The sequence below is a fragment of the Carassius carassius genome, chromosome 22, assembly GCF_963082965.1.
Source record: "Carassius carassius chromosome 22, fCarCar2.1, whole genome shotgun sequence".
NCBI classification, from domain to species: domain Eukaryota; kingdom Metazoa; phylum Chordata; class Actinopteri; order Cypriniformes; family Cyprinidae; genus Carassius; species Carassius carassius.
In genome coordinates, this window is record NC_081776.1 from 1116081 (window position 1) to 1144023 (window position 27943).

The 27943-nt window shown below is 41.8% G+C and overlaps 1 protein-coding gene and 1 long non-coding RNA gene across 4 annotated transcripts in view; one reads left to right on the forward strand and one right to left on the reverse strand.

Annotated features, from left to right (window-relative positions):
• The window catches only part of LOC132098636 (myelin-associated glycoprotein-like), an 82276-nt gene that overhangs the window by 14356 nt on the left and 39977 nt on the right, over positions 1–27943 (forward strand). The window contains exons 4-5 of one of the 3 annotated variants that reach the window (XM_059504710.1): positions 12142–12208; positions 12288–12755. The exons of 1 other annotated variant lie outside the window; for it this stretch is intronic. In XM_059504710.1, coding sequence (XP_059360693.1) covers positions 12142–12208; positions 12288–12665 — 445 coding nt within the window. In that variant the 3' untranslated portion in view covers positions 12666–12755. Of the gene's footprint in view, positions 1–12141; positions 12209–12287; positions 12756–27943 lie in introns of those variants that run through there. One more of the 3 variants, XM_059504709.1, reaches the window with a different exon arrangement.
• Positions 12135–18689, reverse strand: LOC132098638 (uncharacterized). The gene is made up of 4 exons (XR_009422956.1): positions 18613–18689; positions 14889–14952; positions 12571–12610; positions 12135–12474 (listed from the first exon to the last, which is right to left on the reverse strand). It is a non-coding gene; the product is annotated as an uncharacterized LOC132098638 (long non-coding RNA).

A 27943-nucleotide genomic window follows, 5' to 3' on the forward strand; every position in this document is an offset into this window, starting at 1 on the left:
CTCCAGCAGCCCCAACACTGGACGGTTAAAAGGAGAAATATTTGGCACTGCTACACAGAAAAACTGCACCACACGCTTCGATAATGTTGATCAGAGTCATAATGGGTTCTATTACTTCAGACTTGAAGCCAATGGTGGATTGAAATATAGCTACATAGGACCTAAATACTCTCAAGTTGAAATTGTCGTCTCAGGTGAGTGTCATATTGTTCATGCTGCTTCTATAGTGTGACTGGACATGGAAAATAAATCTACTACTGTACATTATATACGTTCCTCACTGGATATGATAATCAACATTATCTTGTAATATCTCCGTCTGTGTTTCAGGATCTCCACCCAAACCTACACTGAGCATCTTTCCGGATCAGCAGGAGATGATTGAGGGAAGTTCAGTGAGTCTGCGCTGCTCTACTAAGATCTTCTGTCCGTCTCGTCCATCATCTCTCACATGGAGCTCGTCTCTCATCGAGAGCGTCACAGGACGACAGTATCAGAGTCAAACTGAGATCATCTCTGATCTGAACTTCACTGTTTCTCACCGTCATCACAGAGTCACTTTCACCTGCACTGCAACACACCAGATACAGAAGCAGAACACAACACAAGAGTCTCGTCTGCTACACGTTCAGTGTAAGACAGGAATTATTTCAATCTATTCTGACTTATCTATAATTAATGCTGTAAATCAAAGTAATTGCCTGAATGATTTCTCCTCCACTAGATGCTCCCAAAAACACATCAGTGAGGATAAATCCAGCTGGTTTAGTTCTGGAGGGTCGTTCAGTGACTCTGATCTGCAGCAGTGATGCAAACCCAGCAGTGAACTACACCTGGTACAGAGACACTGAGAGACCTCTGAATCCAGTTCAGATCGGACCAAACCTGACCATCAACAACACTGACCCGACACACAGCGGACGATACTACTGTACAGCTGAGAACAAACACGGCACACAGAACTCATCAGTGCTGCTGGACGTCCAGTGTGAGTGTTACGAGTCTTTACTCATGCAAATATTCTAAATATTTAGAGTCAATTGTTTCACACAATGTAGCATTAACAACCTTTATACTGCATATAATAGATTGTAAAATATGACTATACAGTATATTTTTAACAAACAGACTGGCAACAGAGGATTAGTGGAAACTGGTATTTATTGCGATCGACAAAGATAGACAGTGGGTGAGTAGCAAATGGATGGGGATGGGGTGACCAGAGTAGCCGGTGAAGAGCACACACCTTGGCGATGGAGAGTAGTTTGAGGTACTTAAGAGAAGCAGCACTGAAGAGTAACTGGAGCCATGGGGAATAGAAGGCAGATCGCTTGGAGAAAAGGTAAACACATGAGGTAAGTATTAACAGGACTCAACTCAATTCAACTCAACTTTTATTTTTAAAGCACTTTCAAAACCATTAGAATGGACCAAAGTGCTGTCCATAAGTAGGCTGATCAATAACTCTTAAATACATACAAACATTAATTACATTAAAACAAGACACAAGATAATCAAACAACAAATCACTCACAGTTCTCAGACCTAATCAAACGCCAAAGGCTTGATTAAATAAATAAGTCTTCAATTCCTTTTTTAAAATATCCATGCCTGATGAGGTTTTTAGGGATAGAGGCAACACATTCCAAAGTGCAGGAGCCGCAACAGAAAAAGCGCGGTCTCCACTATGCCTCAAGCGAGACCGTGGGATGGTTAGGGACATATTCAGAGAGGAGTGAAGGTGATGTTGAGACTGATAAGGAATTAACATGTCTTTTATGTACTCAGGAGCTTGATCATGTAGTGCTTTAAAAACAAACATCAACACCTTATATTGTATTCTGTATCTAACAGGTAGCCAGTGAAGGGATATCAATAAAGGTGTTATGTGATCCTGTTTTCTGGTATTTGTTAAAAATCTCACTGCAGCATTCTGGACACACTGAAGATGAGTAACCAGTGATTCACTTATGCCCAGATAAAGAGCATTACAATAGTCCAGTCGGGTTGAAACAAAGGCATGCACAACAATCTCCAAGTCCTTGTACGAAAGAATTGGTTTCAGTTTAGACAATTTTCTTAACTGAAAGAAAGATTATTTCATAACTTGACAATCAAAGCGTAAGTCAGAATCGAAAAATACTCCAAGGTTCTTTACATAACTTTGCATATTGTTGGACAGTAGTCTATTATTTCCAGCCAGAGCATTTCCAAGCTCCTTGTTCCCAAACATAATAAACTCAGTATTGTCCTCATTTAATTGTAAAAAAAAATTGCTAGCGATCCCTTTACCTCAGTCAAACACTTATAAAAATTAGTAAAAGTTGCACAACCATCACACTCCAAAGGAAGGTACAATTGTAAATCATCAGCATACAAGTGATAGTTAATGCTATGCTGCTTAAAAATAGACCCCAGGGGTAACATATACAGAGAGAAGAGAGTTAAACCAAGGATTGATCCCTGAGGAACCCCCAAGAAATAGTAGCGGATGCAGAGACATAATTTCCAATTTTAACAGAACATGTCCTGTCATGCAAATAAGAGGAAAGCCAGTTAAGGGCTAAACAATTGATTCCTACATAATCTCTAAGGCGGTCTATTAAAATTGCGTGATCTAAAGTATCAAAGGCTGCACTTAAATCTAACATCATTAAGGCAACACTTTTCCCGGAGTCAATACTTAACAAAATATCATTTGTAACCTTCAATAATGCTGATTCTGTGCTATGTTTGGTCCTAAATCCAGACTGAAAAATATCCACTATGTTATTTACAATCAAGAAATCTGTAAGTTGATTATGGACAACTTTCTCTAAAATCTTATTCATAAAATGCAATTTATAAATAGGTCTGTAGTTTTTTAACTCATGTGAATCCATATTATGTTTTTTTAAAACCGGTTCAATAATAGCATGCTTAAACCCTGAAGGTAAAGTTCCATGATATAAACTACTATTGATAATCAACAGTATATTAGGACCAATAGTGTCTACAACCTCTTTAAACAATCGCGACGGGAGAACGTCATAATGTGACGTAGTCGGCTTTAAATGCATTATTATCTTTTCCAACTGAGCTAATGTAATAGATGCAAATTTACTTAAACAACGAAAAGGATTAATTATATCGGCTACAACATTGCATACAGGCACAATATTCGACAGAATAAGAACAACCTTATCAATAAAATATTTTTAAAAACTATCACACAGATCCTTAGATGAGGAAGGAAAATAATGATTTAAAATAATTGACTCAATACTTTATCTATAGTCGAAAATAGTACCTTCGGATTATTTGCATTATGTGATATAATTCCCGAAAAAATATGAAGATCTAGCGGCTCTAACAGCGTTTTGATAGTTTGATAGAGATTCTTTAAGAACATCATAAGATATCTGCAATTTATCTTTCAGCCACTTAGGCTCTGCAAGCTGACAAACCCGCCTCAAATTACGTGTTACATCATTTAACCATGGTCGTTTTTTTACTTTTTGACATCTAATTTTAGAAGGGGCAACATTATCCAAGATTCCAAAGCAAACATGATTGAAAGAGTCCACCAATTCATCAGGTCCCACAACTGACAATATGGTAGGCTCAATATGAAGGGCTAATTCAGTAAAAGCAGTTGAGAACACACTAGATGTAGAAGTAGTGATAACCCTGGACAAGAATGATGGAGGCTGATGACAGTCATTTGTTGTAGAGGTAAAATTAAACCTAATAGGCATATGATCCGAGATGGCCATTTCTTCAACACAAATATTTTCTATCATTATCCCCAAAGAAAAGACCAAGTCAAGTCTGTGGCCATGATCATGTGTTGGTGCGGAGACATATTGAAATAAGTTAAATGAATCAACTGAATTCAAGAATTACTTGGTCATGGATTTACCAGGACAACAAACATGAATATTAAAATCCCCCATAATCAAAATCCTGTCAACAGATGGAACAACCACAGATAAAAACTCACAAAATTCATCAATAAAATTATATAACCAGGAGGCCTATATATCAAGGCACAAATCACTGGCGAGGGCAAGTCAATCTTCATTAATTGAACTTCAAAACTCTTTGAACTTTCAACAGGCATTAACTTGCACTTCATCATGTTATTAAATATAACAGCCAAGCCTCCACCTTGACGATTACTTCTCGAAGTACTTAAATAGCTACATCCCCTTGGTAAAAGCTCAGCAAGAGGACTCGTATCAGCGTCATTTAACCAAGTTTCAGTGATAAGAAGAAAGTTCAGCCCATACGTTACATAATAGTCATTAAGGATGAATGTTTTGTTGACAACTGAGCGTGCGTTTATCAAAGCCATAAGCACTGTGGTCGACTCAACGGGCCGATTAGAGGAAGAAACAGCACTGGAGTCCACTCTAGTAACTTTGCAGAGGAATGTTCCACTGATCTGTCACGAGATTGGACAAATTATGAACCCAGGTGTGTGCTTATATAGTGCTGGGGAGATTGGTGATTGAATAGTGAACAGGTGGAGGTGATTAATATTCAGGTGAGGGAGTCCAAGTCTCCCAGAACCAGTAGTCAACAGCAGGGATGTCGGAGGGGTCTCCAGAATACGGCAAGAGACGGGGCTGGTAACCGAGTACGCACTGAAATGGTGTAAGACCAGTGGATGGTTGGTGGAGGGAATTCTGGGCGTACTCGGCCCAGCCCAGGAACTGGTTCCAGGAGTCCTGGTGGCCATGGCAGAAGGTCCGGAGGAAGCGACCTACTTCCTGTATCTTCCTTTCTGTCTGACCGTTGGATTGTGGGTGATAACCTGAGGAGAGGCTTACAGTCACACCTAGGAGTGAGAAGAAAGATTTCCATACCCGGGATATGAATTGTGGTCCCCTGTCCGAAACGGTGTCCTCGTGGAAGTCCGAATTGATGGAAGACCCAATTGAATAGGAGCTCTGCCGTTTCGAGGGCAGTGGGTAGACCCTGTAAGGGGATGAGCCGACAGAATTTAGAAAACCTATCAATAATTACCACGATACATGTATTACCATCTGAGGGGGGTCGGTTTGGGATGGGTAATGGGTGGAGCTTGCCAGCGGGTAGATGTCGGGGACTTTTTGAGATGGCGCAATCAGTGCAACTTCGGACAAATCTTCTCACATCTCCTGCCTTGTTGGGCCGCCAGAAGCGGTCTTTTAGCAGCGAGAGAGTTGCATCTGCCCCTGGGTGGCCAGGGCCTAGGGAGGTGTGAGTGGCATGTATAAGCGGGGTATGCTGTGTCCAAGGAACATATATGAGTCCGGGGGGACAGCCCGGTGGAACAGGAGGAGGGACTTCGGAGGCGACTGGTGGAGAGGTCCATTAAATTGGGCTGGCTATGAGTTGAGTCGGGCTTACAGTCTCTGGCTTGTCTGTACTTTCTTCCGATGTGTGAATTCGGGAGAGGGTATCAGCGTTGGTGTTGCGAGGAACTGGTCGATAGGAAATAGTGAAGTGGAATCGGGTGGAAAAATAGGGCCCATCGAGTCTGGCGAGGGTTTAGACATTTAGCCTCTCGGCGGTATTGTAAATTCTTGTGATCAGTAGATACAGTGAAGGGATGTACTGCTCCTTTGAGTTAATGTCGCCACTCCTCCAGAGCCAATTTGATGGCTAGTAGCTCCCGGTTTCTGATATCATAGTTTTTCTACGCTGGGCTGAGCTTCTGGGAGAAGAAGGCACATGGATGGAGTCGGGGAGGGGTCCCCTGCCGCTGTGATAGTACCGCTCCAACTCCAGTGGTCGAGGCATCCACTTCCACCTCGAAAGGCCTTTTGTGAAGGCTTTGGTGGCAGCTGGAGTCCAGGACAGAGATTTGGGTTTGTTGCGGAAGGAGGTCTGTGATGGGACTGGTAATGGAGGGGGCGTTGACTAGGCCATACAGCATCACCCTTGTCGTGGCAAAATTTAAATCAACTCTCATCAGCATAAGAGACAGACTCATTCTCAGGTATAATTAAAAAGAAAGCTTTTATTCTTTGCAAAGAAGGTCAGACAGTCATACAGCAACACTGAGTTCCTGCAGAGTGAAACCGACCCAGGAAGAGGGCAGTCCTCCACCTTATATCCCTTTGCTGCTTCAAGGTTACAAAGTCTTAGCAGCTGTAAATTTCCACACATAACAAGGAACACTCCCTATGGGCTGTTTCTCACACATTTAGGACTTAGGTGACCCCCTCAGGTCATCCTCAGGCATTGTCCCCCCACTATATGGCCCAATGACCCTCTCAGGTCATTCTCAGACATCTGTTTCTCCCCCAGGTGTCGCCCTCTGAACCCACACAGCAATTTTAAGAAAACACATGCATATATAGGCATACAGAAGCAATGTTAAATGAATTTTTCCACCACACCCTAAACTCATAGTGGCCAGTAGGGGTCACAAATTCAGTCTTCCATTCATCACCTTCCCGGATACGGATGAGATTATATGCACTCCTGAGATCGAGTTTGGAGAATATTACTGCTCCTCTAAGTTGTTCGAGGGCAGCTGGGACGAGGGGAAGAGGATACTGGAATTTGACTGTGATTTGGTTTAGTGTTAAGTAGTCAATACAGGGTCGTAGGCCTCCGTCCTTTTTAGCCATGAAAAAGTTGGGAGGGGCAGGGGATGAAGATGGAACTATATAACCTTGTTTTAGGGCCTCCTCAATGTACTCCTCCATGGCCTTCTGTTCCAGAAGGTAGAGTAGATACATTTTCCCATGAGGCACTGGTGCACCCGGAATCAGGTCTATGGCACAATCCCAAGGGCGGTGAGGAGGAAGTTGTGAGGCTTTGTGTGGGCAGAAGACGTCACTAAATTCACAGTAACGAGGGGGAATTCAATTGAACATTTGTCAACAGGACTTTCGATGGAGGTGGTGTTGATGGGTAGGACTTCTGAAGTTTTCATCGGCGGTGATGGTTTGTGAGGGAAACAGGATGGAAAACACTGGTCACCCCATCGGAGGATTTTGCCTGTTGACCAGGAGATTACTGGATTTTGTTGCACCAGCCATGGTGTAGAGAATGATATCTGCCGTTGATTCTTCTAGAACTAGGAAGGTAATGGACTCATTGTCATACATGTAATAAGCCAACGGTTATTTGAACTGGACCCACAGTGTATCGAATATGCCGGTGGTTAAGGGGTTTTCCGGTGATGGTGATCAATTGGTAGGTGGTTTCTGTTGAATTGGATGGTAACTTAAGCTGGCGGCAGAGGCTCCCTGTGATAAAGTTCCCGGCTGACCCGGAGTCGAGGAGGGCGGTAACTGGAAGAGTGGCGTTGTCAGCTGTAAGTTGTACAGTGGTGGTGAGTGGATTCATCTTAATAGGAGATGGTTTGATATAACTCACCGCTGGCCGTGGTGGGTGAAGGGGGCAAGCCAGGATGTGATGGTTCCCTGAGCCACAGTAGAGACATAGTCCCTGGGTCAGCCACCTCTGCCGCTCAGTAGGTGCCAGACGATGGCTATCGGTTTGCATTGGTTCAGGGTCAGATTCCGGAGGATTCTGGGGTTTGGTCCTAAGATAACGTGTGGGTGGCCGGGCTGGTGAGCATTCTTGAAGGCAGGTTTGAAGGCGATTGGAACATCTGACAGTGAGCTGGATGAATCTTTCCAGACCACATGAATCATCGTAAGCGCCAGGTGGAGGCGCAGCTTGGGATCCAGACCTTGACGGAATTCTGTGAGGAGGGATGCCTCGTTCCAGCCACTGGCCGCTGCTAGAGTTCTGAATTGCAAGGAATACTAGCGTATAGTCATCTTGCCTTGTTTAAAAGTATATAATTGCTCACCCACGGATGAATCACCTTCGTTAGTGCCAAATACCTCCCAGAAGTGAGCGAGGAAATTTTCTAGGGATCGGGTTGCCAGACCGGCTTGTGTCCATTTTGTCTCAGCCCAACACATAGTGGGACCTGTGAGAGATGAAATGATAAAGGTGATTTTTGGTTGTTCATTGGGGTATAATTGAGGTTGGGTCTCAATGGCTAGTGAACACTGGAGGAGAAACCTGTTGCAGTCCTCCGCCGATCCAGAGTATGGCGCTGGTCTGACTACCAGGCTAGAGTAGATGATGTTGGCCGTAGAAGAAGATACAGGATGTTGTGGTGGATGAGCCCTTGCCGAAGAAGATGGGTAGGTGGCGTGAGGTGTCAGTAACCGCCGCAGCGAATCCACCAGTTCCTGGAATGGATCGGGTTTGCTCATCCTCAGCCTTGAGGTCCGATCTTCTGTAACAAACAGACTGGCAACAGAGGATTAGTGGAAACTGGTATTTATTGCGATTGGTAAAGTTAGACAGTGGGTGAGTAGCAAATGGATGGGGAATGAGAACCCTTGCAGTCTGGAAGTACACTTGCCGGATGGGGTAACCAGAGTAGATGGTAAAGAGTACACACCTCAGTGATGGAGAGTAGTTTGAGGTACTTAAGAGAAACAGCACTGGAGAGTAACTGGAGCCATGGCGAAGAGAACGCATATCGCTTGGAGAGAAGGTAAACACAAGAAGTAAATATTAACAGGAGTCAACTCTAGTAACTTTGCAGAGACTGTTCCGCTGATCAGTCACGAGATTGGACAAATGATGAACCGAGGTGTGTGCTTATATAGTGCTGGGGAGATTGGTGATTGAATAGTGAACAGGTGCAGGTGATTAATATTCAGGTGAGGGAGTGTGCGCTGTGATGAGCCTGACCGACTTGTGACAATATTGTGCCTCCCTACATTTTTTTTCCTATTCTCTTAGATGCACCTAAAAGCACATCAGTGGAGATAAATCCAGCTAGTTTAGTTCTGGAGGGTCGTTCAGTGACTCTGATCTGCAGCAGTGATGCAAACCCAGCAATGACCTACACCTGGTACAGAGACACTGAGAGACCTCTGAATCCAGTTGAGACTGGACCAAACCTGACCATCAACAACACTGACCCGACACACAGCGGACGATACTACTGTACAGCTGAGAACAAACACGGCACACAGAACTCATCAGTGATGCTGGACGTCCAGTGTGAGTAATACAAGTCTTTACTCATGTAAATATTCTAAATATTTAGAGTTACTTGTTTTGAACAGTGTAGCATTACAAACCTTTATACTGCATATAACAGATTGTAAAATATGACTATATATTGTGCCTGGCTACATTTTTCCCCCCCTATGTTTTTAGATGCTCCTAAAAACACATCTGTGAGGATAAATCCAGCTGGTTTAGTTCTGGAGGGTCGTTCAGTGACTCTGATCTGCAGCAGTGATGCAAACCCCGCAGTGAACTACACCTGGTACAGAGACACTGAGAGACCTCTGAATCCAGTTCAGACCGGACCAAATCTGACCATCAACAACACAGACCCGACACACAGCGGACGATACTACTGTACAGCTGAGAACAAACACGGCACACAGAACTCATCAGTGCTGCTGGACGTCCAGTGTGAGTGTTACGAGTCTTTACTCATGCAAATATTCTAAATATTTAGAGTCAATTATTTCACACAATGTAGCATTAACAACCTTTATACTGCATATAATAGATTGTAAAATATGACTATATATTTTGCCTGTCTACATTTTTTCCCCTATGCTTTTAGATGCTCTTTTTAGATGCAAGGTTCGGTGCCTTGCTCAAGGGCACCTAAGTCATGGTATTGAAGGTGGAGAGAGAACTGTACATGCACTCCCCCACCCACAATTCCTGCCGGCCCGGGACTCGAACTCACAACCTTTCGATTGGGAGTCCGACTCTCTAACCATTAGGCCACGACTTCCTGTCAGGGCCGTTTAGTCGTCTTCCTAGAGGAGATGGGAGCATCGAGAAAGTGCACTTTGTCAATGTCTCTCATACAGACCAGGCTGAACCAAAAATGGCACTACTGGACCACCAGAGTGGACATCGCCTTCCCGAGGGACTGCGTCGTGACTTCCGTCACCCATAAGGGTGAGGTCAGTCGGAGTGCGCAGCTCCTGCATCAACCTCGGGTTGGTTCTACCCTCGTGCATTTGTTAAAGCCTTGGCTTGGTGAGTTTGCAGGATAGCCATGGCATGCAGAGCAGAGGCAGCCTGGCCCGCAGCACTGTAAGCCTTGGCAGCGAGAGCGGCCGACAGCTTACAGGCCTTGGGTGAGAGGCGCGGACTATTCCTCCCAGTGGCTGCATTTTGCGGACACAAAGTGGACCGCAATCGCACTCTCCTTCTGGGGAATGTCGACGCACCCCTAGCTAGCCCACCATCGAGGGTAGTGAGGACGGAGGAATGAAATGAGCTGCTTCCGGCCATAAAAAGGGGCCATCCACAACTACATCACTTCCCCATGCACATCCGGGAAGAAAGGAACCAGAGCAAAACGCGGTTGTGAGAACTTTAAGAAAGGAGAGACGCGATTACAGCATTGCCATGGTCACACACGCAGTGCGTGCATGAACCATCCACGAACGCGCCTTCAGCGTGCTGAATGCCCAGACACGGAAGACAATGATCGTGGCCGTTGTCAGAAAACAGGAAACGACCGCATCCAGAAGGACCCGGATGAAACGGCGTCTCTAAAAAGACGTGAATCGTCCGTGATTTTTTTTTTTTTTTTAGGAAATCTGCTCTCTAAGTTGAAGCGCCCAGGGGAATCGCTGAAAGGGACACCACTGTTTGCGCTGTACCACCAACCAGAACAGCTTCCCGACACAGCAGATGAATGGCTTTGTGGAGTATAACAGCTTTTATACAACCACTCGGCTCCGAAGCAAAAATCTAATGAGTGGATACACCTGTCGCCCTATTTATACCCGTTGGCACGGGGAGTGGCTCAGGTATGTTAAATCCACTTGCCAATTTTCATTGGCGTTTTCTCTTAAACTCAGAGATGATTGGCCTCCCAAGTGAGACCCCATATGTCGTTCGACATAACTCGTAGTGACCGACAGATAGGGAAACACAACAACAGCTTCATCTGATCAACAAGAAAGATCACAAATGATATCTTTATCCAAATGAAAAATATGTAGCTTAATTGTACTGAAAAAACTACTTGAGATAATAAATTATTAATGCCACTTTTAAAAGTTCAATATATTATAATGGCAATTTCACATCTGAGATCTCCTGAATTATGAAAGACCAACCTCTGAGCAACCAAACACTGTTTTGCAGGTTTCCATCATCCGTCAGTGCTGCTCGGAGCTGCTGTCGGAGCTGCTGTCGGTGCCTCAGTGATGATGATCGCATGCATCGTGATACTCTGCTATGAACGGTGGGAACAAAACATGATAAACACAAAACTGGTGTAATATTTGATGAGATAAAGGCAAACTATATATATATATATATATATATATATATATATATATATATATATATAATAAATGTAAATGTTTTCTAAAGTGTAAAGCATCAAACAGTTATTATACTAAAAAAAATACTTTTTAAAACAAATAAATCTTAACTGAAATAAAATACTAATAAGTAAACAACAAGTAAACAATAAGTTAATAAGTAAACAACATATTAAACTAAAATAAAAAAAAACTAATTTAAATTAATAAAGATTACAAAAACACAACAAATTACTAGAAGTAAAATAGTATAAAATAAAATCTAATTTTTTTTAATTTTTTGTATTTTTAGTTTTATTGCTATTTAGCACATTTAAAATATTTTCACTTAAACCCAAATGAATAGATCATCCAAAAAAATATTTTTTTTTGACTCTCAAATCCATGATTCCCATTCACTTTCATTATATGACTGACAGACTGCAATGGTTTGAGTTAAAAATCTTGGTTTATGTTCTACTGAAGAAACAAAGTCATCTACATCTTGGATGCCCTGGGGATAAACAGATAAACATCAGATGTACATTTTTGGGTGAACTAACCCTTTAAACTAAGTGAAATTGTTGCTTGAGAAACTTGCTGAAATCAATATATAGACAATATATAGACTTTAGACTTCAAAACACTTTTTAAAAAAATGGTTTTGGTTTTAGTTTTAATTAAAAATAATCCTGGATCACACATTGCTCTAATGAGACTTCACCAGCTTTTAGCTTCATGAAAAGGAGGATTTGTGATTCTGACTGAGTTTACGATATATAGAAGCATTTTTATTTTATTTTTTTTGATGATGTGAAAACATGTTTTTCAGAAGAAGGAAAGAAAAACCTTCAGAAACCAGAGAAGACGACAGATCTGGACTCATTCTGACTCAAACAGTGAGTTATTCATTCTCAAAGACATTACAGACAGTCGTTCAGCAGATCTTCACTCATTTTGCTGTTTCTTCTCCATCAGGCCGTTTCTCTGGATAATGAGAGTGAGTCTGTTTACACCAATAAAGGCATGCTGTCATCCACTGCACAGAGTGCACCTGAATCTCTTCATTATTCCTCCATCGACTTCACAAACGCTGACCCGCCGTCAGGAGAGATCATGGGCCTTGCCTCGCTGACCAGTGAATACGCTGCAGTCCGACACTGTCCTGCAGGAGACACAGACACAGAGAACAACACCTCAACATCTGAGACAGAGCCCAAAAAAACAGACATGACAGCAAAGATCATGGACACGTCCTCACCGGCATCAGAAGACGTGATTTATGAAAACACGAACCATCGCTACAGACAGAAGGAAGCGCTGGTCAGCGCAGATGATGCTGAAAAACAAGACTGAACCAAATCCATTGAATCTTTGAGCAACAATTTAAGAGATCCTTCATCCAAAAATAACAATTACAAACCTACAGAACTTTCTTTCATCTGTGGAACAAATAGAAGATATTTTTTCTCATCTTTTAACAGGATAGTTCACCCAAAAAAGCTGATTTGCTCTTAATGTACTCACCCTCAGGCCATTAATGATGCAGATTACTTTATTCTTCAGTAGAACAGTGATTAAGATTTTTTTTAATCTATTTTATTTTCTTGGCGATTCATAAAATGCATTTCAGCAGCTACAGTCACTCTGAAAGGCAAAAAAAGCAAAAAGTTCTAATGAAGCGAAACGATCTGAACAAGAGGCTGAACATTATTTACAACAGTATCACCTGTAATCCAGTCCTGCATGGTTTATTTTTAATATGTATTTTATTATACACCAATGTCATTTATTTCCTATACAAATATATACATATATATTTTGCAATATTTATTTTTATTTTTTCCCATTACATTTTTAATTATAAATTTTGTTTTAAGACATGTAATTTAGCTACATTAAAATGTTTCTGAAAAATGAATAGCCTACAATCTCTAATAATAATAATAATTTAATAAATCTATTTAAAGGGTTAGTTCACCCAGATAGCAAAATTATGTAATTAATAACTTACCCTCATGTCGTTCCAAACCCGTAAGACCTCTGTTTATCTTCTGAACACAGTTTAAGATATTTTAGATTTAGTCCGAGAGCTCTCAGTCCCTCCATTGAAGCTGTGTGTACGGTCTACTGTCCATGTCCAGAAAGGTAAGAAAAACATCATCAAAGTAGTCCATGTGACATCAGAGGGTCAGTTAGAATTTTTTGAAGCATCGAAAATACATTTTGGTCCAAAAATAGCAAAAACGACGACTTTATTCAGCATTGTCTTCTCTTCCGTGTCTGTTGTGAGAGAGAGTTCAAAACAAAGCAGTCTGGATATCCGGTTCGTGAACGAATCACTCAGTTCACCAAATCGAACTGAATCGATTTAAATGGTTCGCATCTCTAATACGCATTAATCCACAAATGACTTAAGCTGTTAACTTTTTTAATGTGGCTGACTCCCTCTGAGTTCAAACAAACTAATATCCCGGAGTAATGCATGCACTCAAACAGTACACTGACTGAACTGCTGTGAAGAGAGAACTGAAGATGAACACTGAGCCGAGCCAGATAACGAACAAAAGACTGACTCGTTCACGAGTCAAGAACCGGTTGCATCGGTTTTCGGATCACCAGTAGTTCTTTTCCGACAGTTCGATTCAATAAACCGATTGAAGAAAAGGATTCACCGGTTCTTTTGCGCTCAACGTAATGGCGTCATTTGCGATGATTGCCCTCCTTTCAAGCCTTCGGTTTACCTGCGCTCATAACACTAGCACAGAATCAGTTCAGAATCAATCACCAAAAGAATCAGTTCGGTTCAGGCGCTCTGTGTGTCGGTCTGCTTCACGCTGAATCACACATGCGCAGTATCATCAGCTCCTCGGTTCTTCTTATCTGGCTCGGCTCGGTGTTCATCTCTCTCTTCACAGCAGTTCAGTCAGTGTACTGTTTGAGTGCATGCATTACTCCGGGATATTGGTTTGTTTGAACTCAGAGGGAGTGTCAGCCACATTAAAAAAGTTAACAGCTTAAGTCATTTGTGGATTAATGCGTATTAGAGACGCGAACCGTTTAAAACGATTCAGTTCGATTTGGTGAACTGAATGATTCGTTCACGAACCGGATATCCAGACTGCTTTGTTTAGAACTGTCTCACAACAGACACGGAAGTGAAGACAATGCTGAATAAAGTCGTCGTTTTTGCTATTTTTGGACCAAAATGTATTTTCGATGCTTCAAAAAATTCTAACTGACCCTCTGATGTCACATGGACTACTTTGATGATGTTTTTCTTACCTTTCTGGACATGGACAGTAGACCATACACACAGCTTCAATGGAGGGACTGAGAGCTCTCGGACTAAATCTAAAATATCTTAAACTGTGTTCCAAAGATAAACAGAGGTCTTACGGGTTTGAAACAACATGAGGGTAAGTTATTAATTACATAATTTTGCTATCTGTGTGAACTAACCCTTTAAATGATAAACTAAGATAAAAACGAGACTGAAACTGATATAAAAGCAGGCATGAGGAACTGATGTGTGTGGAAGAAAAGTGTTTTATTTAACTGTTTGATTAAATGACTTACAGATTGTGTCTCTTCCAATTCCACTCCCAGAGTCATCAGACTTCCTTCGAAAAACTCTCTGCGTCTTTAATAGACAACACATGGGGGGAAAAAGAGAAATCTGGATTAAAATTCACATATTTGACATTGACATTGTGTCTGTATAGTTCTGTATAGTTTAGGGTAACCATATCATAGTGTTTCAAAAGAGGAAAGTAGGGGGCGGAGTTTGTGGGCGGGGCTTCATCTAACAGTTCAGGTAGCATGTTTTTTTGTTTCTTTTCTTATTTAGATTTTATAAAAAAGAAAAAGAAAACAAGTAGAAAGAATAGAAAAACAATAGTTAATGCCAGTGCTAGAGAGTCATTTTTAAATAAAAATAAACCAAGTCAAAAAAACAGAAAGAATAGATAATGCAAGTGTCATTATTTACAATAAAGTGTCATTATTTACAATAAATAAAAAGAAAAGAAGCAGAAAGAATAGAGAATGCTATTGTTGGAGGCTCTTCTTTCTTTATAAATAAAACAAGTAGTTAGAAATAGAATAGAGAGTGCAAATGTTAAAGGGAAGATTTTGAATAACTTCCCTCTAACTATTAGAACTGAGAGTGCTAGGGTCAAATGAAGAGGACAGAGATGTGCTTTCAGCCGTTTCTTGAAAATATTAAAGACTCAGCTGCTTGGATTGAGTTGGGCAGGTCATTCCACCAGGAGGGAACAGTTAATGTAGAAGTCCATGAAAGTTTTATCATAGATGCAAAATGTTTCAATACAAGCATTTCAGTCAAATGTAATTTATGCAATATTTTCAAACCTTTAACCCATTTTGAAAGCCTTAGTGATCTGAAACAAAGAGACGACAACCAGAAGGTGTTTATAATGGGGATGGAGGGAGGGTTGCGAGCCATTTGAGCATACTTACTGAGCAATAGTGCCACGTATATATGTCCTGTGTGTAATTGGAGAATGGTAGTGATTGGAGCTATTTGACAGCTGACCACATCAGCTGGTCGCAGCCTATGACTCCGTGGCCTGACTGAACTAACACTGCCCTCGATTTGGGAAAATCAACCCTTGGCAACAGTTTAAAAGTAGCCAAATTCTGAGGAAAAGACATGGACTTGGCAACCCTGCATCCAACAAGAGCTGCAGGAGTCAGATCTGACTGATCACAGGTTGAGAATAAAGAGAGATGAATAGAATATTTGCTGCTCAACAGATCCTGAGCTCACTGACAAATGTGACCCTGGACCACAAAACCAAGTCTTAAGTCGCTCGGGTATATTTTTAGCAATAGCAAACAATAAAAATAAAAAGATTGATTTTTCTTTTATGACAAAAAACATTAGGATATTAAGTCAAGATCATGTTCCATGAAAATATTTTGTAAATTTCCTACAATAAATATATCAAAACTTAATTTTTTATTAGTAACAATATGCATTGCACTTCATTTGGACGACTTTAATAAAGGCTATTTTCTCAAAATTTAGATTTTTCTGCACACTTAGATTCCATATTTTCAAAAAGTTGTATCTCTGCCAAATATTGTCCTATCCTAACATACATCAATGGAAAACTTATTTATTCAGCTTACAGATGATGTATAAATCTCAATTTCTAAGAAAAGACCCTTATGACTGGTTTTGTGGTCCAGGGTCACAAATATCTGATTTTGTAAGATGTGCTCTCTTTACCACAGGTGGGTAGTAACGAGTTACATTTACTTCGTTACATTTACTTGAGTAATTTTTTGGGGTAACTAATACTTTTCGGAGTATTTTTAAAGATGGGTACTTTATACTCTTACTTGAGTAAATTTTTGGGGGAAAATCTGTACTTTTACTTCGTTACTGTGGGCGACGCTCCTCTCGTTACTTTATCTTAATGCATGTTAGAAATGCTTCAGTTTATTCCAAACGCGCCGTCTACTTTTCTCTGGGCAATGAGCGAAGCCCATTAGTGAATGATTCATTCTTTTGAGTCAATTCTGTTCAAAGGCTGGATCAAACCAATTGGCAAACGAGCGAATTGGTTCATGAATCAGTTTGAATGATTCGTTCAGTTCCCTGTCGCACGCGCTGAGCGTCTGAAGCGGTTCACTCGGAGTTGTAACGTTTAAGAGCATCAGCAGCGTTGAAAACGTGGCTATGGAACTGTACTGAATTGAAAGCAAATCTGCAAAGGCTATTATTTGCTTGCGATGGAGATCCTTATTAGATGAACACTGCGTGTGCTGTCTACTGTTCAACAGGTAATAACTTGGGCTACATTCGATTACAGTACACGATACCACTGTGACATTAGTTTGTTGTACGTGTGTGGCTTATAACAGAGGGGAGTCAAGTTGAAAGCAGCTTCCAAAAGACAAAAAATAGCAGATTAAGATTTTATTAATTTTAATACAATAACACCGGTGCGAGTACGTTCAGCAAGTCATATCATCAGCTGCTAAATTCAGATCTGTGTTTGCTTCCTGGCGCTGCCAGCTTATTAAAGCATTGGCCAATCAGAGGCGTTCAGATGAGTCATCGCTAAAATGCAGGTGCTTCCTTCACTCGCTCAGTGACTGAATACCTCTTTCTGGCGAATTCTCTCGTCAGAAAAAACAAAGTGCAGATGTGTGTATGAATCTTTAATTAAGATATTGATTTCACAGTGTTAACAGTTTCAGTGATTTTAATGGGAGTTTCTGAGACTGATCTTTAATAATGTAAATAATCTAATAATCTAAAATGATCTTTAATAATGTAAATGTTATTTGCTCTCTTTCTGAACAATGAAAGATTAGTAGCAATATGTATATCACATTAACTTTCAATGTTAAATTCTCATTTAATATAAAGTCAGTCGTATTAAAAATATGTTATGGCATGACACCTATATCGGTTACTTAATTAAACAGACAGGGTTTTATAATAAATTACATAAATTGGAGTAAAGGCTGATGAAATATATACATTTATACACACACATATACATTACATACATTTTATCTATATATCTAAATAAAAATAGGCTCAGTATATATGACCCAAAGTAACTAGTAACTAACTACTTGAGTAGATTTTTTATCCGATACTCTTTTACTCTTACTCAAGTAACTATTCAAGACTAGTACTTTTACTTGAGTAAATATTTCTAGAAGTACTTTTACTTTTACTTGAGTACAGTTTTTGGGTACTCTACCCACCTCTGCTCTTTACACAGAGTGTGTGTTGATGGCGAAATCGAAAGTGAAAGTAAACAGCGCAAATATCAAAAACATTTAAATACACCGCATCCTGAGCAGCTCCTGATGCGCCAAAATTATACAATATTAGAATGTTTAAAGGAATTGACACGAAAGCAATGGTCAGAGAAAACAGTCGAATCCTGGACATTTTGGCGATTAAGAAATATCCGCCTGACGCAGATTTGTAGGTCCAAAAAGAGGACATGTCCGGGGAAAAGAGGACGTATAGTCACCCTATAGTTCTAGTATAGTGAAGGGATAAACATAATGCATATAAATCTCACAAGTAAACGTGTGACACAATCTCACAAATAAATATGCCTATTTGCTCTTTTGGAAATCAAACAGAAAAAATATTGGTAAAATATCACCTTTTTTCTTCAACTTTCAAGATTTTTACCCAGTTAAGGCTTCAAAGTCAGCATGAAATGTAAATTCAATTCTATTTTAAAATATTTTATTTTCTAAATATTATTTCGCTATTTCAATATCTCAGCTCATAAAATACCAGTCTGGTGTCCTCTGGTGGTGAGTGTTTCTTGTTGTAATCACAGGAACTGATGTGCAGTTTCCATCTGCTCCACTAGAGACAGAAGCGACTTCACTTTCAGATCATTGACAACATGAAAACACTTTCAGTTTCAGTTCAGATATTACAGATGACAGCTCTGTGACAGACTCTTCATATTACAAAACTAAACACAATTATTTATTGCCTCTATGATGAATCTGTCAAATGTCTAAATGTAAATGTTAACAGTATCACACTTACTGTACAGGAATAATTAAATGCTGTAGAAGTGAGCAGCTCGTATTGCTGACTTTAGACACAGACACCTTACAAACAGACAGCAGTGTTCTGCTGAAATCTCTCCTGCTTTCAGCTTCTGTCAGTATCTTGGGCAAGAAAATATCGCAGTATAATTTCTCAAAGTAGCAAGAAATGCAAAAGATGAGAAGGGAAAAAGTTCAAGTTCAAGTTCATTTATTTATATAGCACATTTAAACAGCCGCTAGACAGACCAAAGTGCTTTACAGAACAAGCATATAAAAATAAAAGCAGCAAAAACAGACATAAGGACATAGAGAACAACTAAGCTAAGATTAATTATAAAATCAAGAAGCAAATGTAAAATAATAAGAACAGTCTAAGATAAGTAATCAATATGCTAACGAGAATAGATAAGTTTTGACCAGAGACTTAAAAACAGAGAGGTTGGGAGCCGTTCTGATCTCTAGAGGCATGGTGTTCCACAGACGGGGCCCTGCCACCGCAAATGCACGCTCCCCTCTACGCTTAAGTCTGACACGAGGGACTACCAGCAGCGCCTGGTCGTGGGATCTGAGACTTCTGGACGGAATGTACGGATGAATAAGTTCAGAGAGATAAACCGGTGCTAGGTTGTGTAAAGATTTGAAGACAAAGAGAAGAATTTTGAAATCTATTCTCTGCCGGACTGGTAACCAATGTAAAGATCTGAGGATGGGAGAGATATGATCATATTTGCGACAATTATGGATGAGTCTGGCCGCAGCATTTTGGACTAACTGAAGACGGGAGATTTGAGAATCTGATATACCGCAATATAGTGAGTTGCAATAATCCAGTCGACACGTGATGAAAGCATGAACTGCCATTTCCAGAGTTATTGGAGTGAGAAAGCCTTTGATTTTAGAAAGTAAGCGAAGTTGGTAGAAACCAGAACTGACTACAGATGAGATGTGTTTATCAAACTTTAAAGGCTGGTCAACAAGAACACCTAAGTTCCGCACTCCTGTAGGTTTAAAGGGAGATAGATTCCCCAAGTCTGGGCATGTGCACTGGGACCTTTCACTCAGGCTGAAAACAATGACCTCGGTCTTATCATCATTAAGGGATAGGAAATTTTGAGCTAGCCATGCCTTCACCTCCTCTAAGCATAGATGAAGAGAGTTTAATGCTGCAGGATTATTGCGCTTGATTGGAATGTAAATTTGGGTGTCATCTGCATAAAAATGAAAAGATACACAGTGTTTCCTAAAAATTGTGCCCAGCGGTAGCATGTAAAGAGAAAATAGAGAGGGAGCCAAAATAGAGCCCTGTGGAAGACCACATCTCAGGGGTGCCATGGAGCTGGAAAAGTTTTCCATCTTTACTAAAAACTTTCTGTCAGTAAGGTAAGACTGGAACCATGACAGGACAGAAAAAAAAGCATGTTTCCTGCACATAGTGTTCTTGGATTTAGCTTTTAATGTGATTCAACATGTATGACTGAATATGGAGAATTATTATCAACATGAACACTGGATCTCACATGATTTGTTTCCATCAGATATAAAGAAATGTGTTGAATATTCAGTAGCTTCAGACTGATTTGCATATTTCTCAGCCTGGCTACTGTTACTGAGTTCTGTCTAAAGGAGAAGTGGTGAATCTCTAATATGAGCTAAATTGTGTCGTTTTCACACACAGTTCTCCCTCCGTTCAGTGTAGAAGCGTCAGCTTGAGCTCTGTCTTCAACTCTCTTCTCTGGTAAGACATTTACACACAACACACTCAAACTCACACTTACTCCTGTAGCTTTCAGATTCTGAAACGTTAAGGTTTGAAACATGTTCAAGATAAGAATGACCTGTTTTTAAAATCTTTAGTAGTGTTTTGTATTCTTATGTAAATAATAAATTCTGAAACTTAAATCTAGAAATAATGAGTTTATACCAAAAGAGCTATAAATTCATACACAATAAAATATATTTTTTCATCCTATCAATCAACAATGACCCTCACACAGCTGTAGATGATCGATAGGTGCATAGGATAAACAATCAAAAACAGCTCCTACATTTCTGCTTTTTTCATTCTATAAAATGTCTTCATTTGTTGTTTATTCTGCTGTAAGGTGAATGTAAATGATGGAAACATTGGTGACGTTCCTCCTCACTGGATCTCTGATACAAGGTCTCATTCTTAGATTATTCCTCTATTTAACAAGATTAATTATTATTATGAAAGCACTTTCATGACCTTCATGAGATAAAGAGCAATAAGTTCTGCAGAAGTGTGTTCTGCTTGTATCCTCTGATCGTTTACTTCCTTCGATCTGTTTGTCTGTGTTTTAGGTGTTTTGTGTGGCTTTAATATCAATCTGCCGAATAAAGTAGAAGCTCTGCAAGGATCCTGTGTTTTCATCCCCTGCACATTTGATATTGATCAACAATATGAAGCTGACCTCACTGACAGAGCAAAGAGAATGTGGTTTAAAGACAGAAACCCTCACGTTATAATGTTTGACTCCAGCAGCCCCAACACTGGACGGTTAAAAGGAGAAATATTTGGCACTGCTACACAGAAAAACTGCACCACACGCTTCGATAATGTTGATCAGAGTCATAATGGGTCATATTACTTTAGAATCGAAACCAATGGTATATTGAAATATTACTACATAGGACCTACATACTCTCAAGTTGAAATTGTCGTCTCAGGTGAGTGTCATATTGTTCATGCTGCTTCTGTAGTGTGACTGGACATGAAAAAGAAATATACTACTGTACAATATATACCTTCATCACTGTATATGATAATCAACATTATCTTGTAATATCTCCGTCTGTGTTTCAGGATCTCCACCCAAACCTACACTGAGCATCTTTCCGGATCAGCAGGAGGTGATTGAGGGAAGTTCAGTGAGTCTGCGCTGCTCTACTAAGATCTTCTGTCCGTCTCGTCCATCATCTCTCACATGGAGCTCGTCTCTCATCGAGAGCGTCACAGAACGACAGTATCAGAGCCAAACTGAGATCATCTCTGATCTGAACTTCACTGTTTCTCACCGTCATCACAGAGTCACTTTCACCTGCACTGCAACACACCAGATACAGAAGCAGAACACAACACAAGAGTCTCGTCTGCTACACGTTCAGTGTAAGACAGGAGTTATTTCAATCTATTCTAACTTATCTTCTATGATTAGTGCTGTAAATCATAAAGTAATCACCTGAATGATTTCTCCTACACTAGATGCTCCTAAAAACACATCGGTGGAGATAAATCCAGCTGGTTTAGTTCTGGAGGGTCGTTCAGTGACTCTGATCTGCAGCAGTGATGCAAACCCAGCAGTGAACTACACCTGGTACAGAGACACTGAGAGACCTCTGAATCCAGTTCAGACCGGACCAAACCTGACCATCAACAACACTGACCCGACACACAGCGGACGATACTACTGTACAGCTGAGAACAAACACGGCACACAGAAGTCATCAGTGCTGCTGGACGTCCAGTGTGAGTGTTACGAGTACTGTAGGGGTGCAGCCTAACGATTCACTCGATTTCTTGATGCATCGATTACAAACCCTGAAGATGCATTGATCTTGAAACATGATTTTTGAATTGAGAATGCGCAGTTTCTGACATTAATCAATTTAAAAGGCTAAGAATCACATGATTTGTGATTTCTATAGCTATTCAATGATTTCAAATATATACACATTAAATTACTACAATCACGAATTAATGGAAACAGTGTTCATGAGCAGCTGATGTGTGATCTCACTTTAGTACTCGCAGCCAGTAATGCTAAAGTGAAGCAGTTTTACTTTTCTGTAGTTTGTGAATGGCCCTTGGTCACACCGACGACATGAGCAGTCCAAGGCTGTGCATTTATTGCATGAACAGAGCCAAAATGTAAGAGTATAAAACATACACACAAATCCACTGAATGATAAATGTGTTTAACAATGTTGTTAAACTGAATATACGAAGGAAACTGTTAAAATAACCACAGCATTAAAAACCACCTTGAAATAAGAGCGTGAGGTTTATCTGATAATCAGATGCATGAAAGTAGCGTTTGTTGCTGGGTCATTCTTCATTTGTGGTGGCAAGAACTTACCCTCTACTTAACAACAGTTGAAATAAACTTTAAGTGAAGTGAAATTCAGCCAAGTATGGTGACCCATACTCGGAATTTGTGCTCTGCGTTTAACCCATCCAAAGTGCACACACACAGAGCAGTGAACACACACACACACACTGTGAACACACACCCGGAGCAGTGGGCAGCCATTTATGCTGCGGCGCCCGGGGAGCAGTTGGGGGTTCGATGCCTTGCTCAAGGGCACCTAAGTCATGTTATTGAAGGTGGAGAGAGAACTGTACATGCACTCCCCCCACCCACAATTCCTGCCGGCCCGGGACTCGAACTCACAACCTTTCGATTGGGAGTCCGACTCTCTAACCATTAGGCCACGACTTCCCCGTAAAAATACCAATAAATCATAAAATGTTTGTATTCTGTAGGGTAAACACAATTTGTGCTCTGTTAATAGTTACATTTTTGTTTTAAAATACATATCTAATTGAGTTTGAGAGATTGCATTTGTATCAAAAGACACCGTACTTCAGAGACCTATCATGAAATGTAATTGCAACAATATAAAGTTTTTAACACAAAGTGGTTATACTGTCAATACACATTTTATTTAACATACAATTTTATTAAATTGTTTAAAAAAATACATATTTCATTGTATTTAGGAAAAAATTTGTCTCCCCCAAATTCATATCTGTGGTGTTACAACAATGGATGTCGCCCCTATAATAAAAGTAATTTCTGTAACCTATGATTCTCTAACCATTAAGGCTGCTGTGTAATTTGCACCTTGTCTAAGCGTTTTAAAAATCATGTGAATGCACTTAAAGAATGCAGAATCAAATTGTTAAATGAATCAAACTGAATCGTGAATTGAATTGAATCGTTCTGAATTGGCAAAAATCGTGCTTGAATCTAATTGAAAACCTATGAATTATGAATCAAATCTTTTCACTGTCTACCCAAAGATTCACAGCCCTAATTAGGAGTCATAATTCATACAAATATTACAAAAATATAAAGTCACTTGTTTTCCACAGTGTAGCATTACCAACCTTTATACTGAATATAATAGATGTAAAATATGACTATATATTGTGCCTGTCTACATTTTTTCTATTCGTTTAGATGCACCTAAAAACACATCAGTGGAGATAAATCCAGCTGGTTTAGTTCTGGAGGGTCGTTCAGTGGCTCTGATCTGCAGCAGTGATGCAAACCCAGCAGTGAACTACACCTGGTACAGAGACACTGAGAGACCTCTGAATCCAGTTCAGACCGGACCAAACCTGACCATCAACAACACTGACCCGACACACAGCGGACGATACTACTGTACAGCTGAGAACAAACACGGCACACAGAACTCATCAGTGCTGCTGGACGTCCAGTGTGAGTGTTACGAGTACTGTAGGGGTGCAGCCTAATGATTCATTTGATTTCTTGATGCATTGATTACAAACCCTGAAGATGTTTCTATCTTGAAACATGATTTTTTAATTTGTGAATAGTCGATTTCGGACATTAATGGATTTAAAATGCTAAGAATCACATGATTTGTGATTTCTATAGCTATTCAATGATTTCAAAATATATACACACTAAATTACTACAATCACGAATTAATGGAAACAGTGTTCATGCCTCTCATCTCTCCTTCACGTGCTGCACTATTTACCACCTGTGACTGTCACAGGATTGCGCTCACACTCAGTTCCTCTTACTGACAGATATTTTGAGCAGCTGATGTGTGATCTCACTTTAGTACTCGCAGCCAGTAATGCTAAAGTGAAGCAGTTTTACTTTTCTGTAGTTTGTGAATGGCTCTCGGTCACACCGACAACATGAGCAGTCCAAGGCTGTGCATTTATTGCATGAACAGAGCCAAAATGTAAGTGTATAAAACATACACACAATTCCACTGAATGATAAATGTGTTTAACAATGTTGTTAAACTGAATGTACGAAGGAAACTGTTAAAATAACCACAGCATTAAAAACGTACTCGGTAACTAACGTAACCTCGGTTCTCTCTAGAAGAGGGAACGAGTACTGCGTCTTAGCTAAGACGCTACGGGAAAAGTCTCTTTTCACGAAATACTGAAGCAAAAAATTATCCTTCATTTAGAATTTTTGTAAAGCGCATTTGCAGCAGTACACAGCCATAGGCGAGACGGCTCGCTCGCTCATTGGCTGCTCTGCAGCAAATGCACAGCCATTCGGGCGCAGGCTGATGCAATATCAGACCAATTAGGACGCTTCGCGCCCATCACGCCACTTCCCGCCAAAACGGGTGTGGCCCGACCCTATAAAAGGAGCTCGAAAAGGCTGACTCACCTGATTTATTTCATCGCCGAAGCGAACCAGAGTGAATCGTACGCACGGCAGAGAACGAAGTACTCGTTCCCTCTTCTAGAGAGAACCGAGGTTACGTTAGTAACCGAGTACGTTCTCTTAAGAGAGTTCTCTCGTACTGCGTCTTAGCTAAGACGCTACGGGAACCCCATGTAAAACGCTGTGCGCGCAGGGATCACACACCCATAAACCTGAAGCAACGCCCAGGATTTACAGTGCACAGTCACCTAAAGGACTTACAGAGAGCCCAGGACAGGATAGGGGGGAAGCCCTCCGTCCCATATCTAGCAGCACCCGTAGATGCGGCAATACAATCATCACACAGTCGAGGCAAGGCCTGACCAATGTGGCAATGCGGGTCTTACGTAATACCGCCCATATAACAGTCGGCAGCACATAACTCTCACGAACTCAGAATTCCCATCAGGGCCCTGATTCGGCTATACCGACAGCAGCCTCGCTTGCAAGGCGGGAACCTCCAGGTTATAAAACCTGATAAATGTAGACGGCGAGGCCCAACCTGCCGCCATACATATATCCTGCAAGGAGATCCCAGTAGACCACGCCCACGACGAGGCGACGCCTCTTGTGGAGTGTGCTCTGACACCCAGTGGGCACTGAAGGCCCTTGGAAGCGTAAGCTAACGCTATGGCGTCAACTATCCATCTGGATAGAGTCTGTCTCGAAACAGCCATTCCCTTGGAACGTCCACTGAACAAGACAAACAGCTGCTCAGTCTGTCGAAAGACAGCGGAGCGAGACACATAAGCTCTTAAAACCCTAACAGGGCAAAGAAGACTCGAGTCTCCATCCTCTCCTGACACCAACAGGGCAGACAGGGTAATAACCTGAGCCCGAAACAGCGTGTTGAGGGACTTTGGCACATAACCGTGCCTAGGTTTGAGTATGACCCTCGAGTCATTAGGCCCAAACTCCAAGCACGACTGGCTCACCGAGAGCGCGTGCAGGTCACCCACACGCTTCACTGAAGCGAGAGCCAACAAGAATACCGTCTTGAACGACAGATGCTGGAGGCTAATCGATTGGATAGGCTCAAAAGGGGGACCCTTCATGGCCTCCAAAACCGTCGCGAGGTCCCATATAGGGACTGACGGAGGTCTGGGAGGATTCAGCCTCCTAGCTCCTCTAAGGAAGCGGATGACCAAATCGTTCCTTCCTATTGACTGACCCAGCGTTGTTTCAGAAAATGCTGCGATGGCCGCCACATAAACTTTGAGCGTGGATGGGGCTCTGCCCTTATCCAACAGCTCTTGCAGGAAGGAGAGAACCTCCGTCACCTCACAACTAAGGGGTGAACGTCCCCGAGCTGCACACCAGCTGGAGAACACCGACCACTTCAAGGCATACAGCCGTCGCGTCGACGGAGCCCCAGCCTGAGTGATGGTATTTAGCACTCCCACTGAGAGATCAGCGAGTAACCGTTGAGCGCCCACACATGGAGGGACCACAACTCCGGTTGAGGGTGCCAAATCGAGCCCCTGGCCTGCGAGAGGAGGTCCCTCCTCCACGGCACTGGCCACGGGGCAATGTCTGCTAACCGCATCAAATCTGGGAACCATGGTTGGTTCTTCCAAAAAGGTGCTACAAGCAGTATTGAACATCTCATTTCTCTCACCCGTTCTATCACCTGCGGAAGGAGGGAGACGGGAGGGAAAGCATAAAGCAGGCGGCACGGCCATCTCCGTGACAGCGTGCTTTCGTTCTTGGAAAAGAACGCGGGGCAGTGAGCGTTTTCGTTGGACGCGAAGAGGTCCACCTCCACCCTGCCAAATCTCTCCCACAACAGCCGGACTGTTTGCGGGTGTAGAGACCATTCTCCCGTGGGAATGTTGTTTCTGGACAGCCTGTCTGGACCCAGATTCTGTAGCCCAAGCACATGAACTGCCCTCAGCGAGCGCAAGTTGCACTGAGCCCAAACCAGGAGGCGTTCCGTCAGCCTGTACAGGTTTCGGGACCCGAGACCGCCCTGGCGATTTATGTAGGACACCACAGACATGTTGTCCGAACGGACTAAGACGTGGTGGCCCTTGATTCGGGGACAACAGCGCGTTCTCCACTGCCAGCATTTCCAGACAGTTGATATGTTGGAGCTTTTCCCGTTCTGACCACAGGCCAAAGGACGGTCTGCCCTCGAGCAGCGCTCCCCATCCCGAAGTGGAGGCGTCCGTCGACACCATCTTCACTTTCGAGGAAGTCCCCAGGCTTACACCTGATTGGTACCAGTCGTTTGCTGTCCAGGGTTTCAGGGCTGTAACGCAGCCTTGATTGACCTTGAGACGCAGTCGACCAGATACCCATACTCCGCGCGGTACCCGCGCCTTCAGCCAGAACTGCAGGGGGCGCATGCGGAGCAGGCCCAGCTGCAGAACCGGAGGTGCTGAGGCCATGAGACCCAGCATCCTCTGACATTCTCTGAGCGAAACAGTTACGCCGCAGCGGAGAGAACTCGCCGCGCGCTGCATGCTCAACGCGCGCTGTGGTGACAGCCGCGCCGTCATGGAACGTGAGTCCAGAGCTAAACCCAAAAACAGTATCGTCTGACTGGGGTTCAGCGAACTCTTCGTCCAGTTGACACTGAGACCGAGTCTCTCGAGGTGATCGAGTAAAACG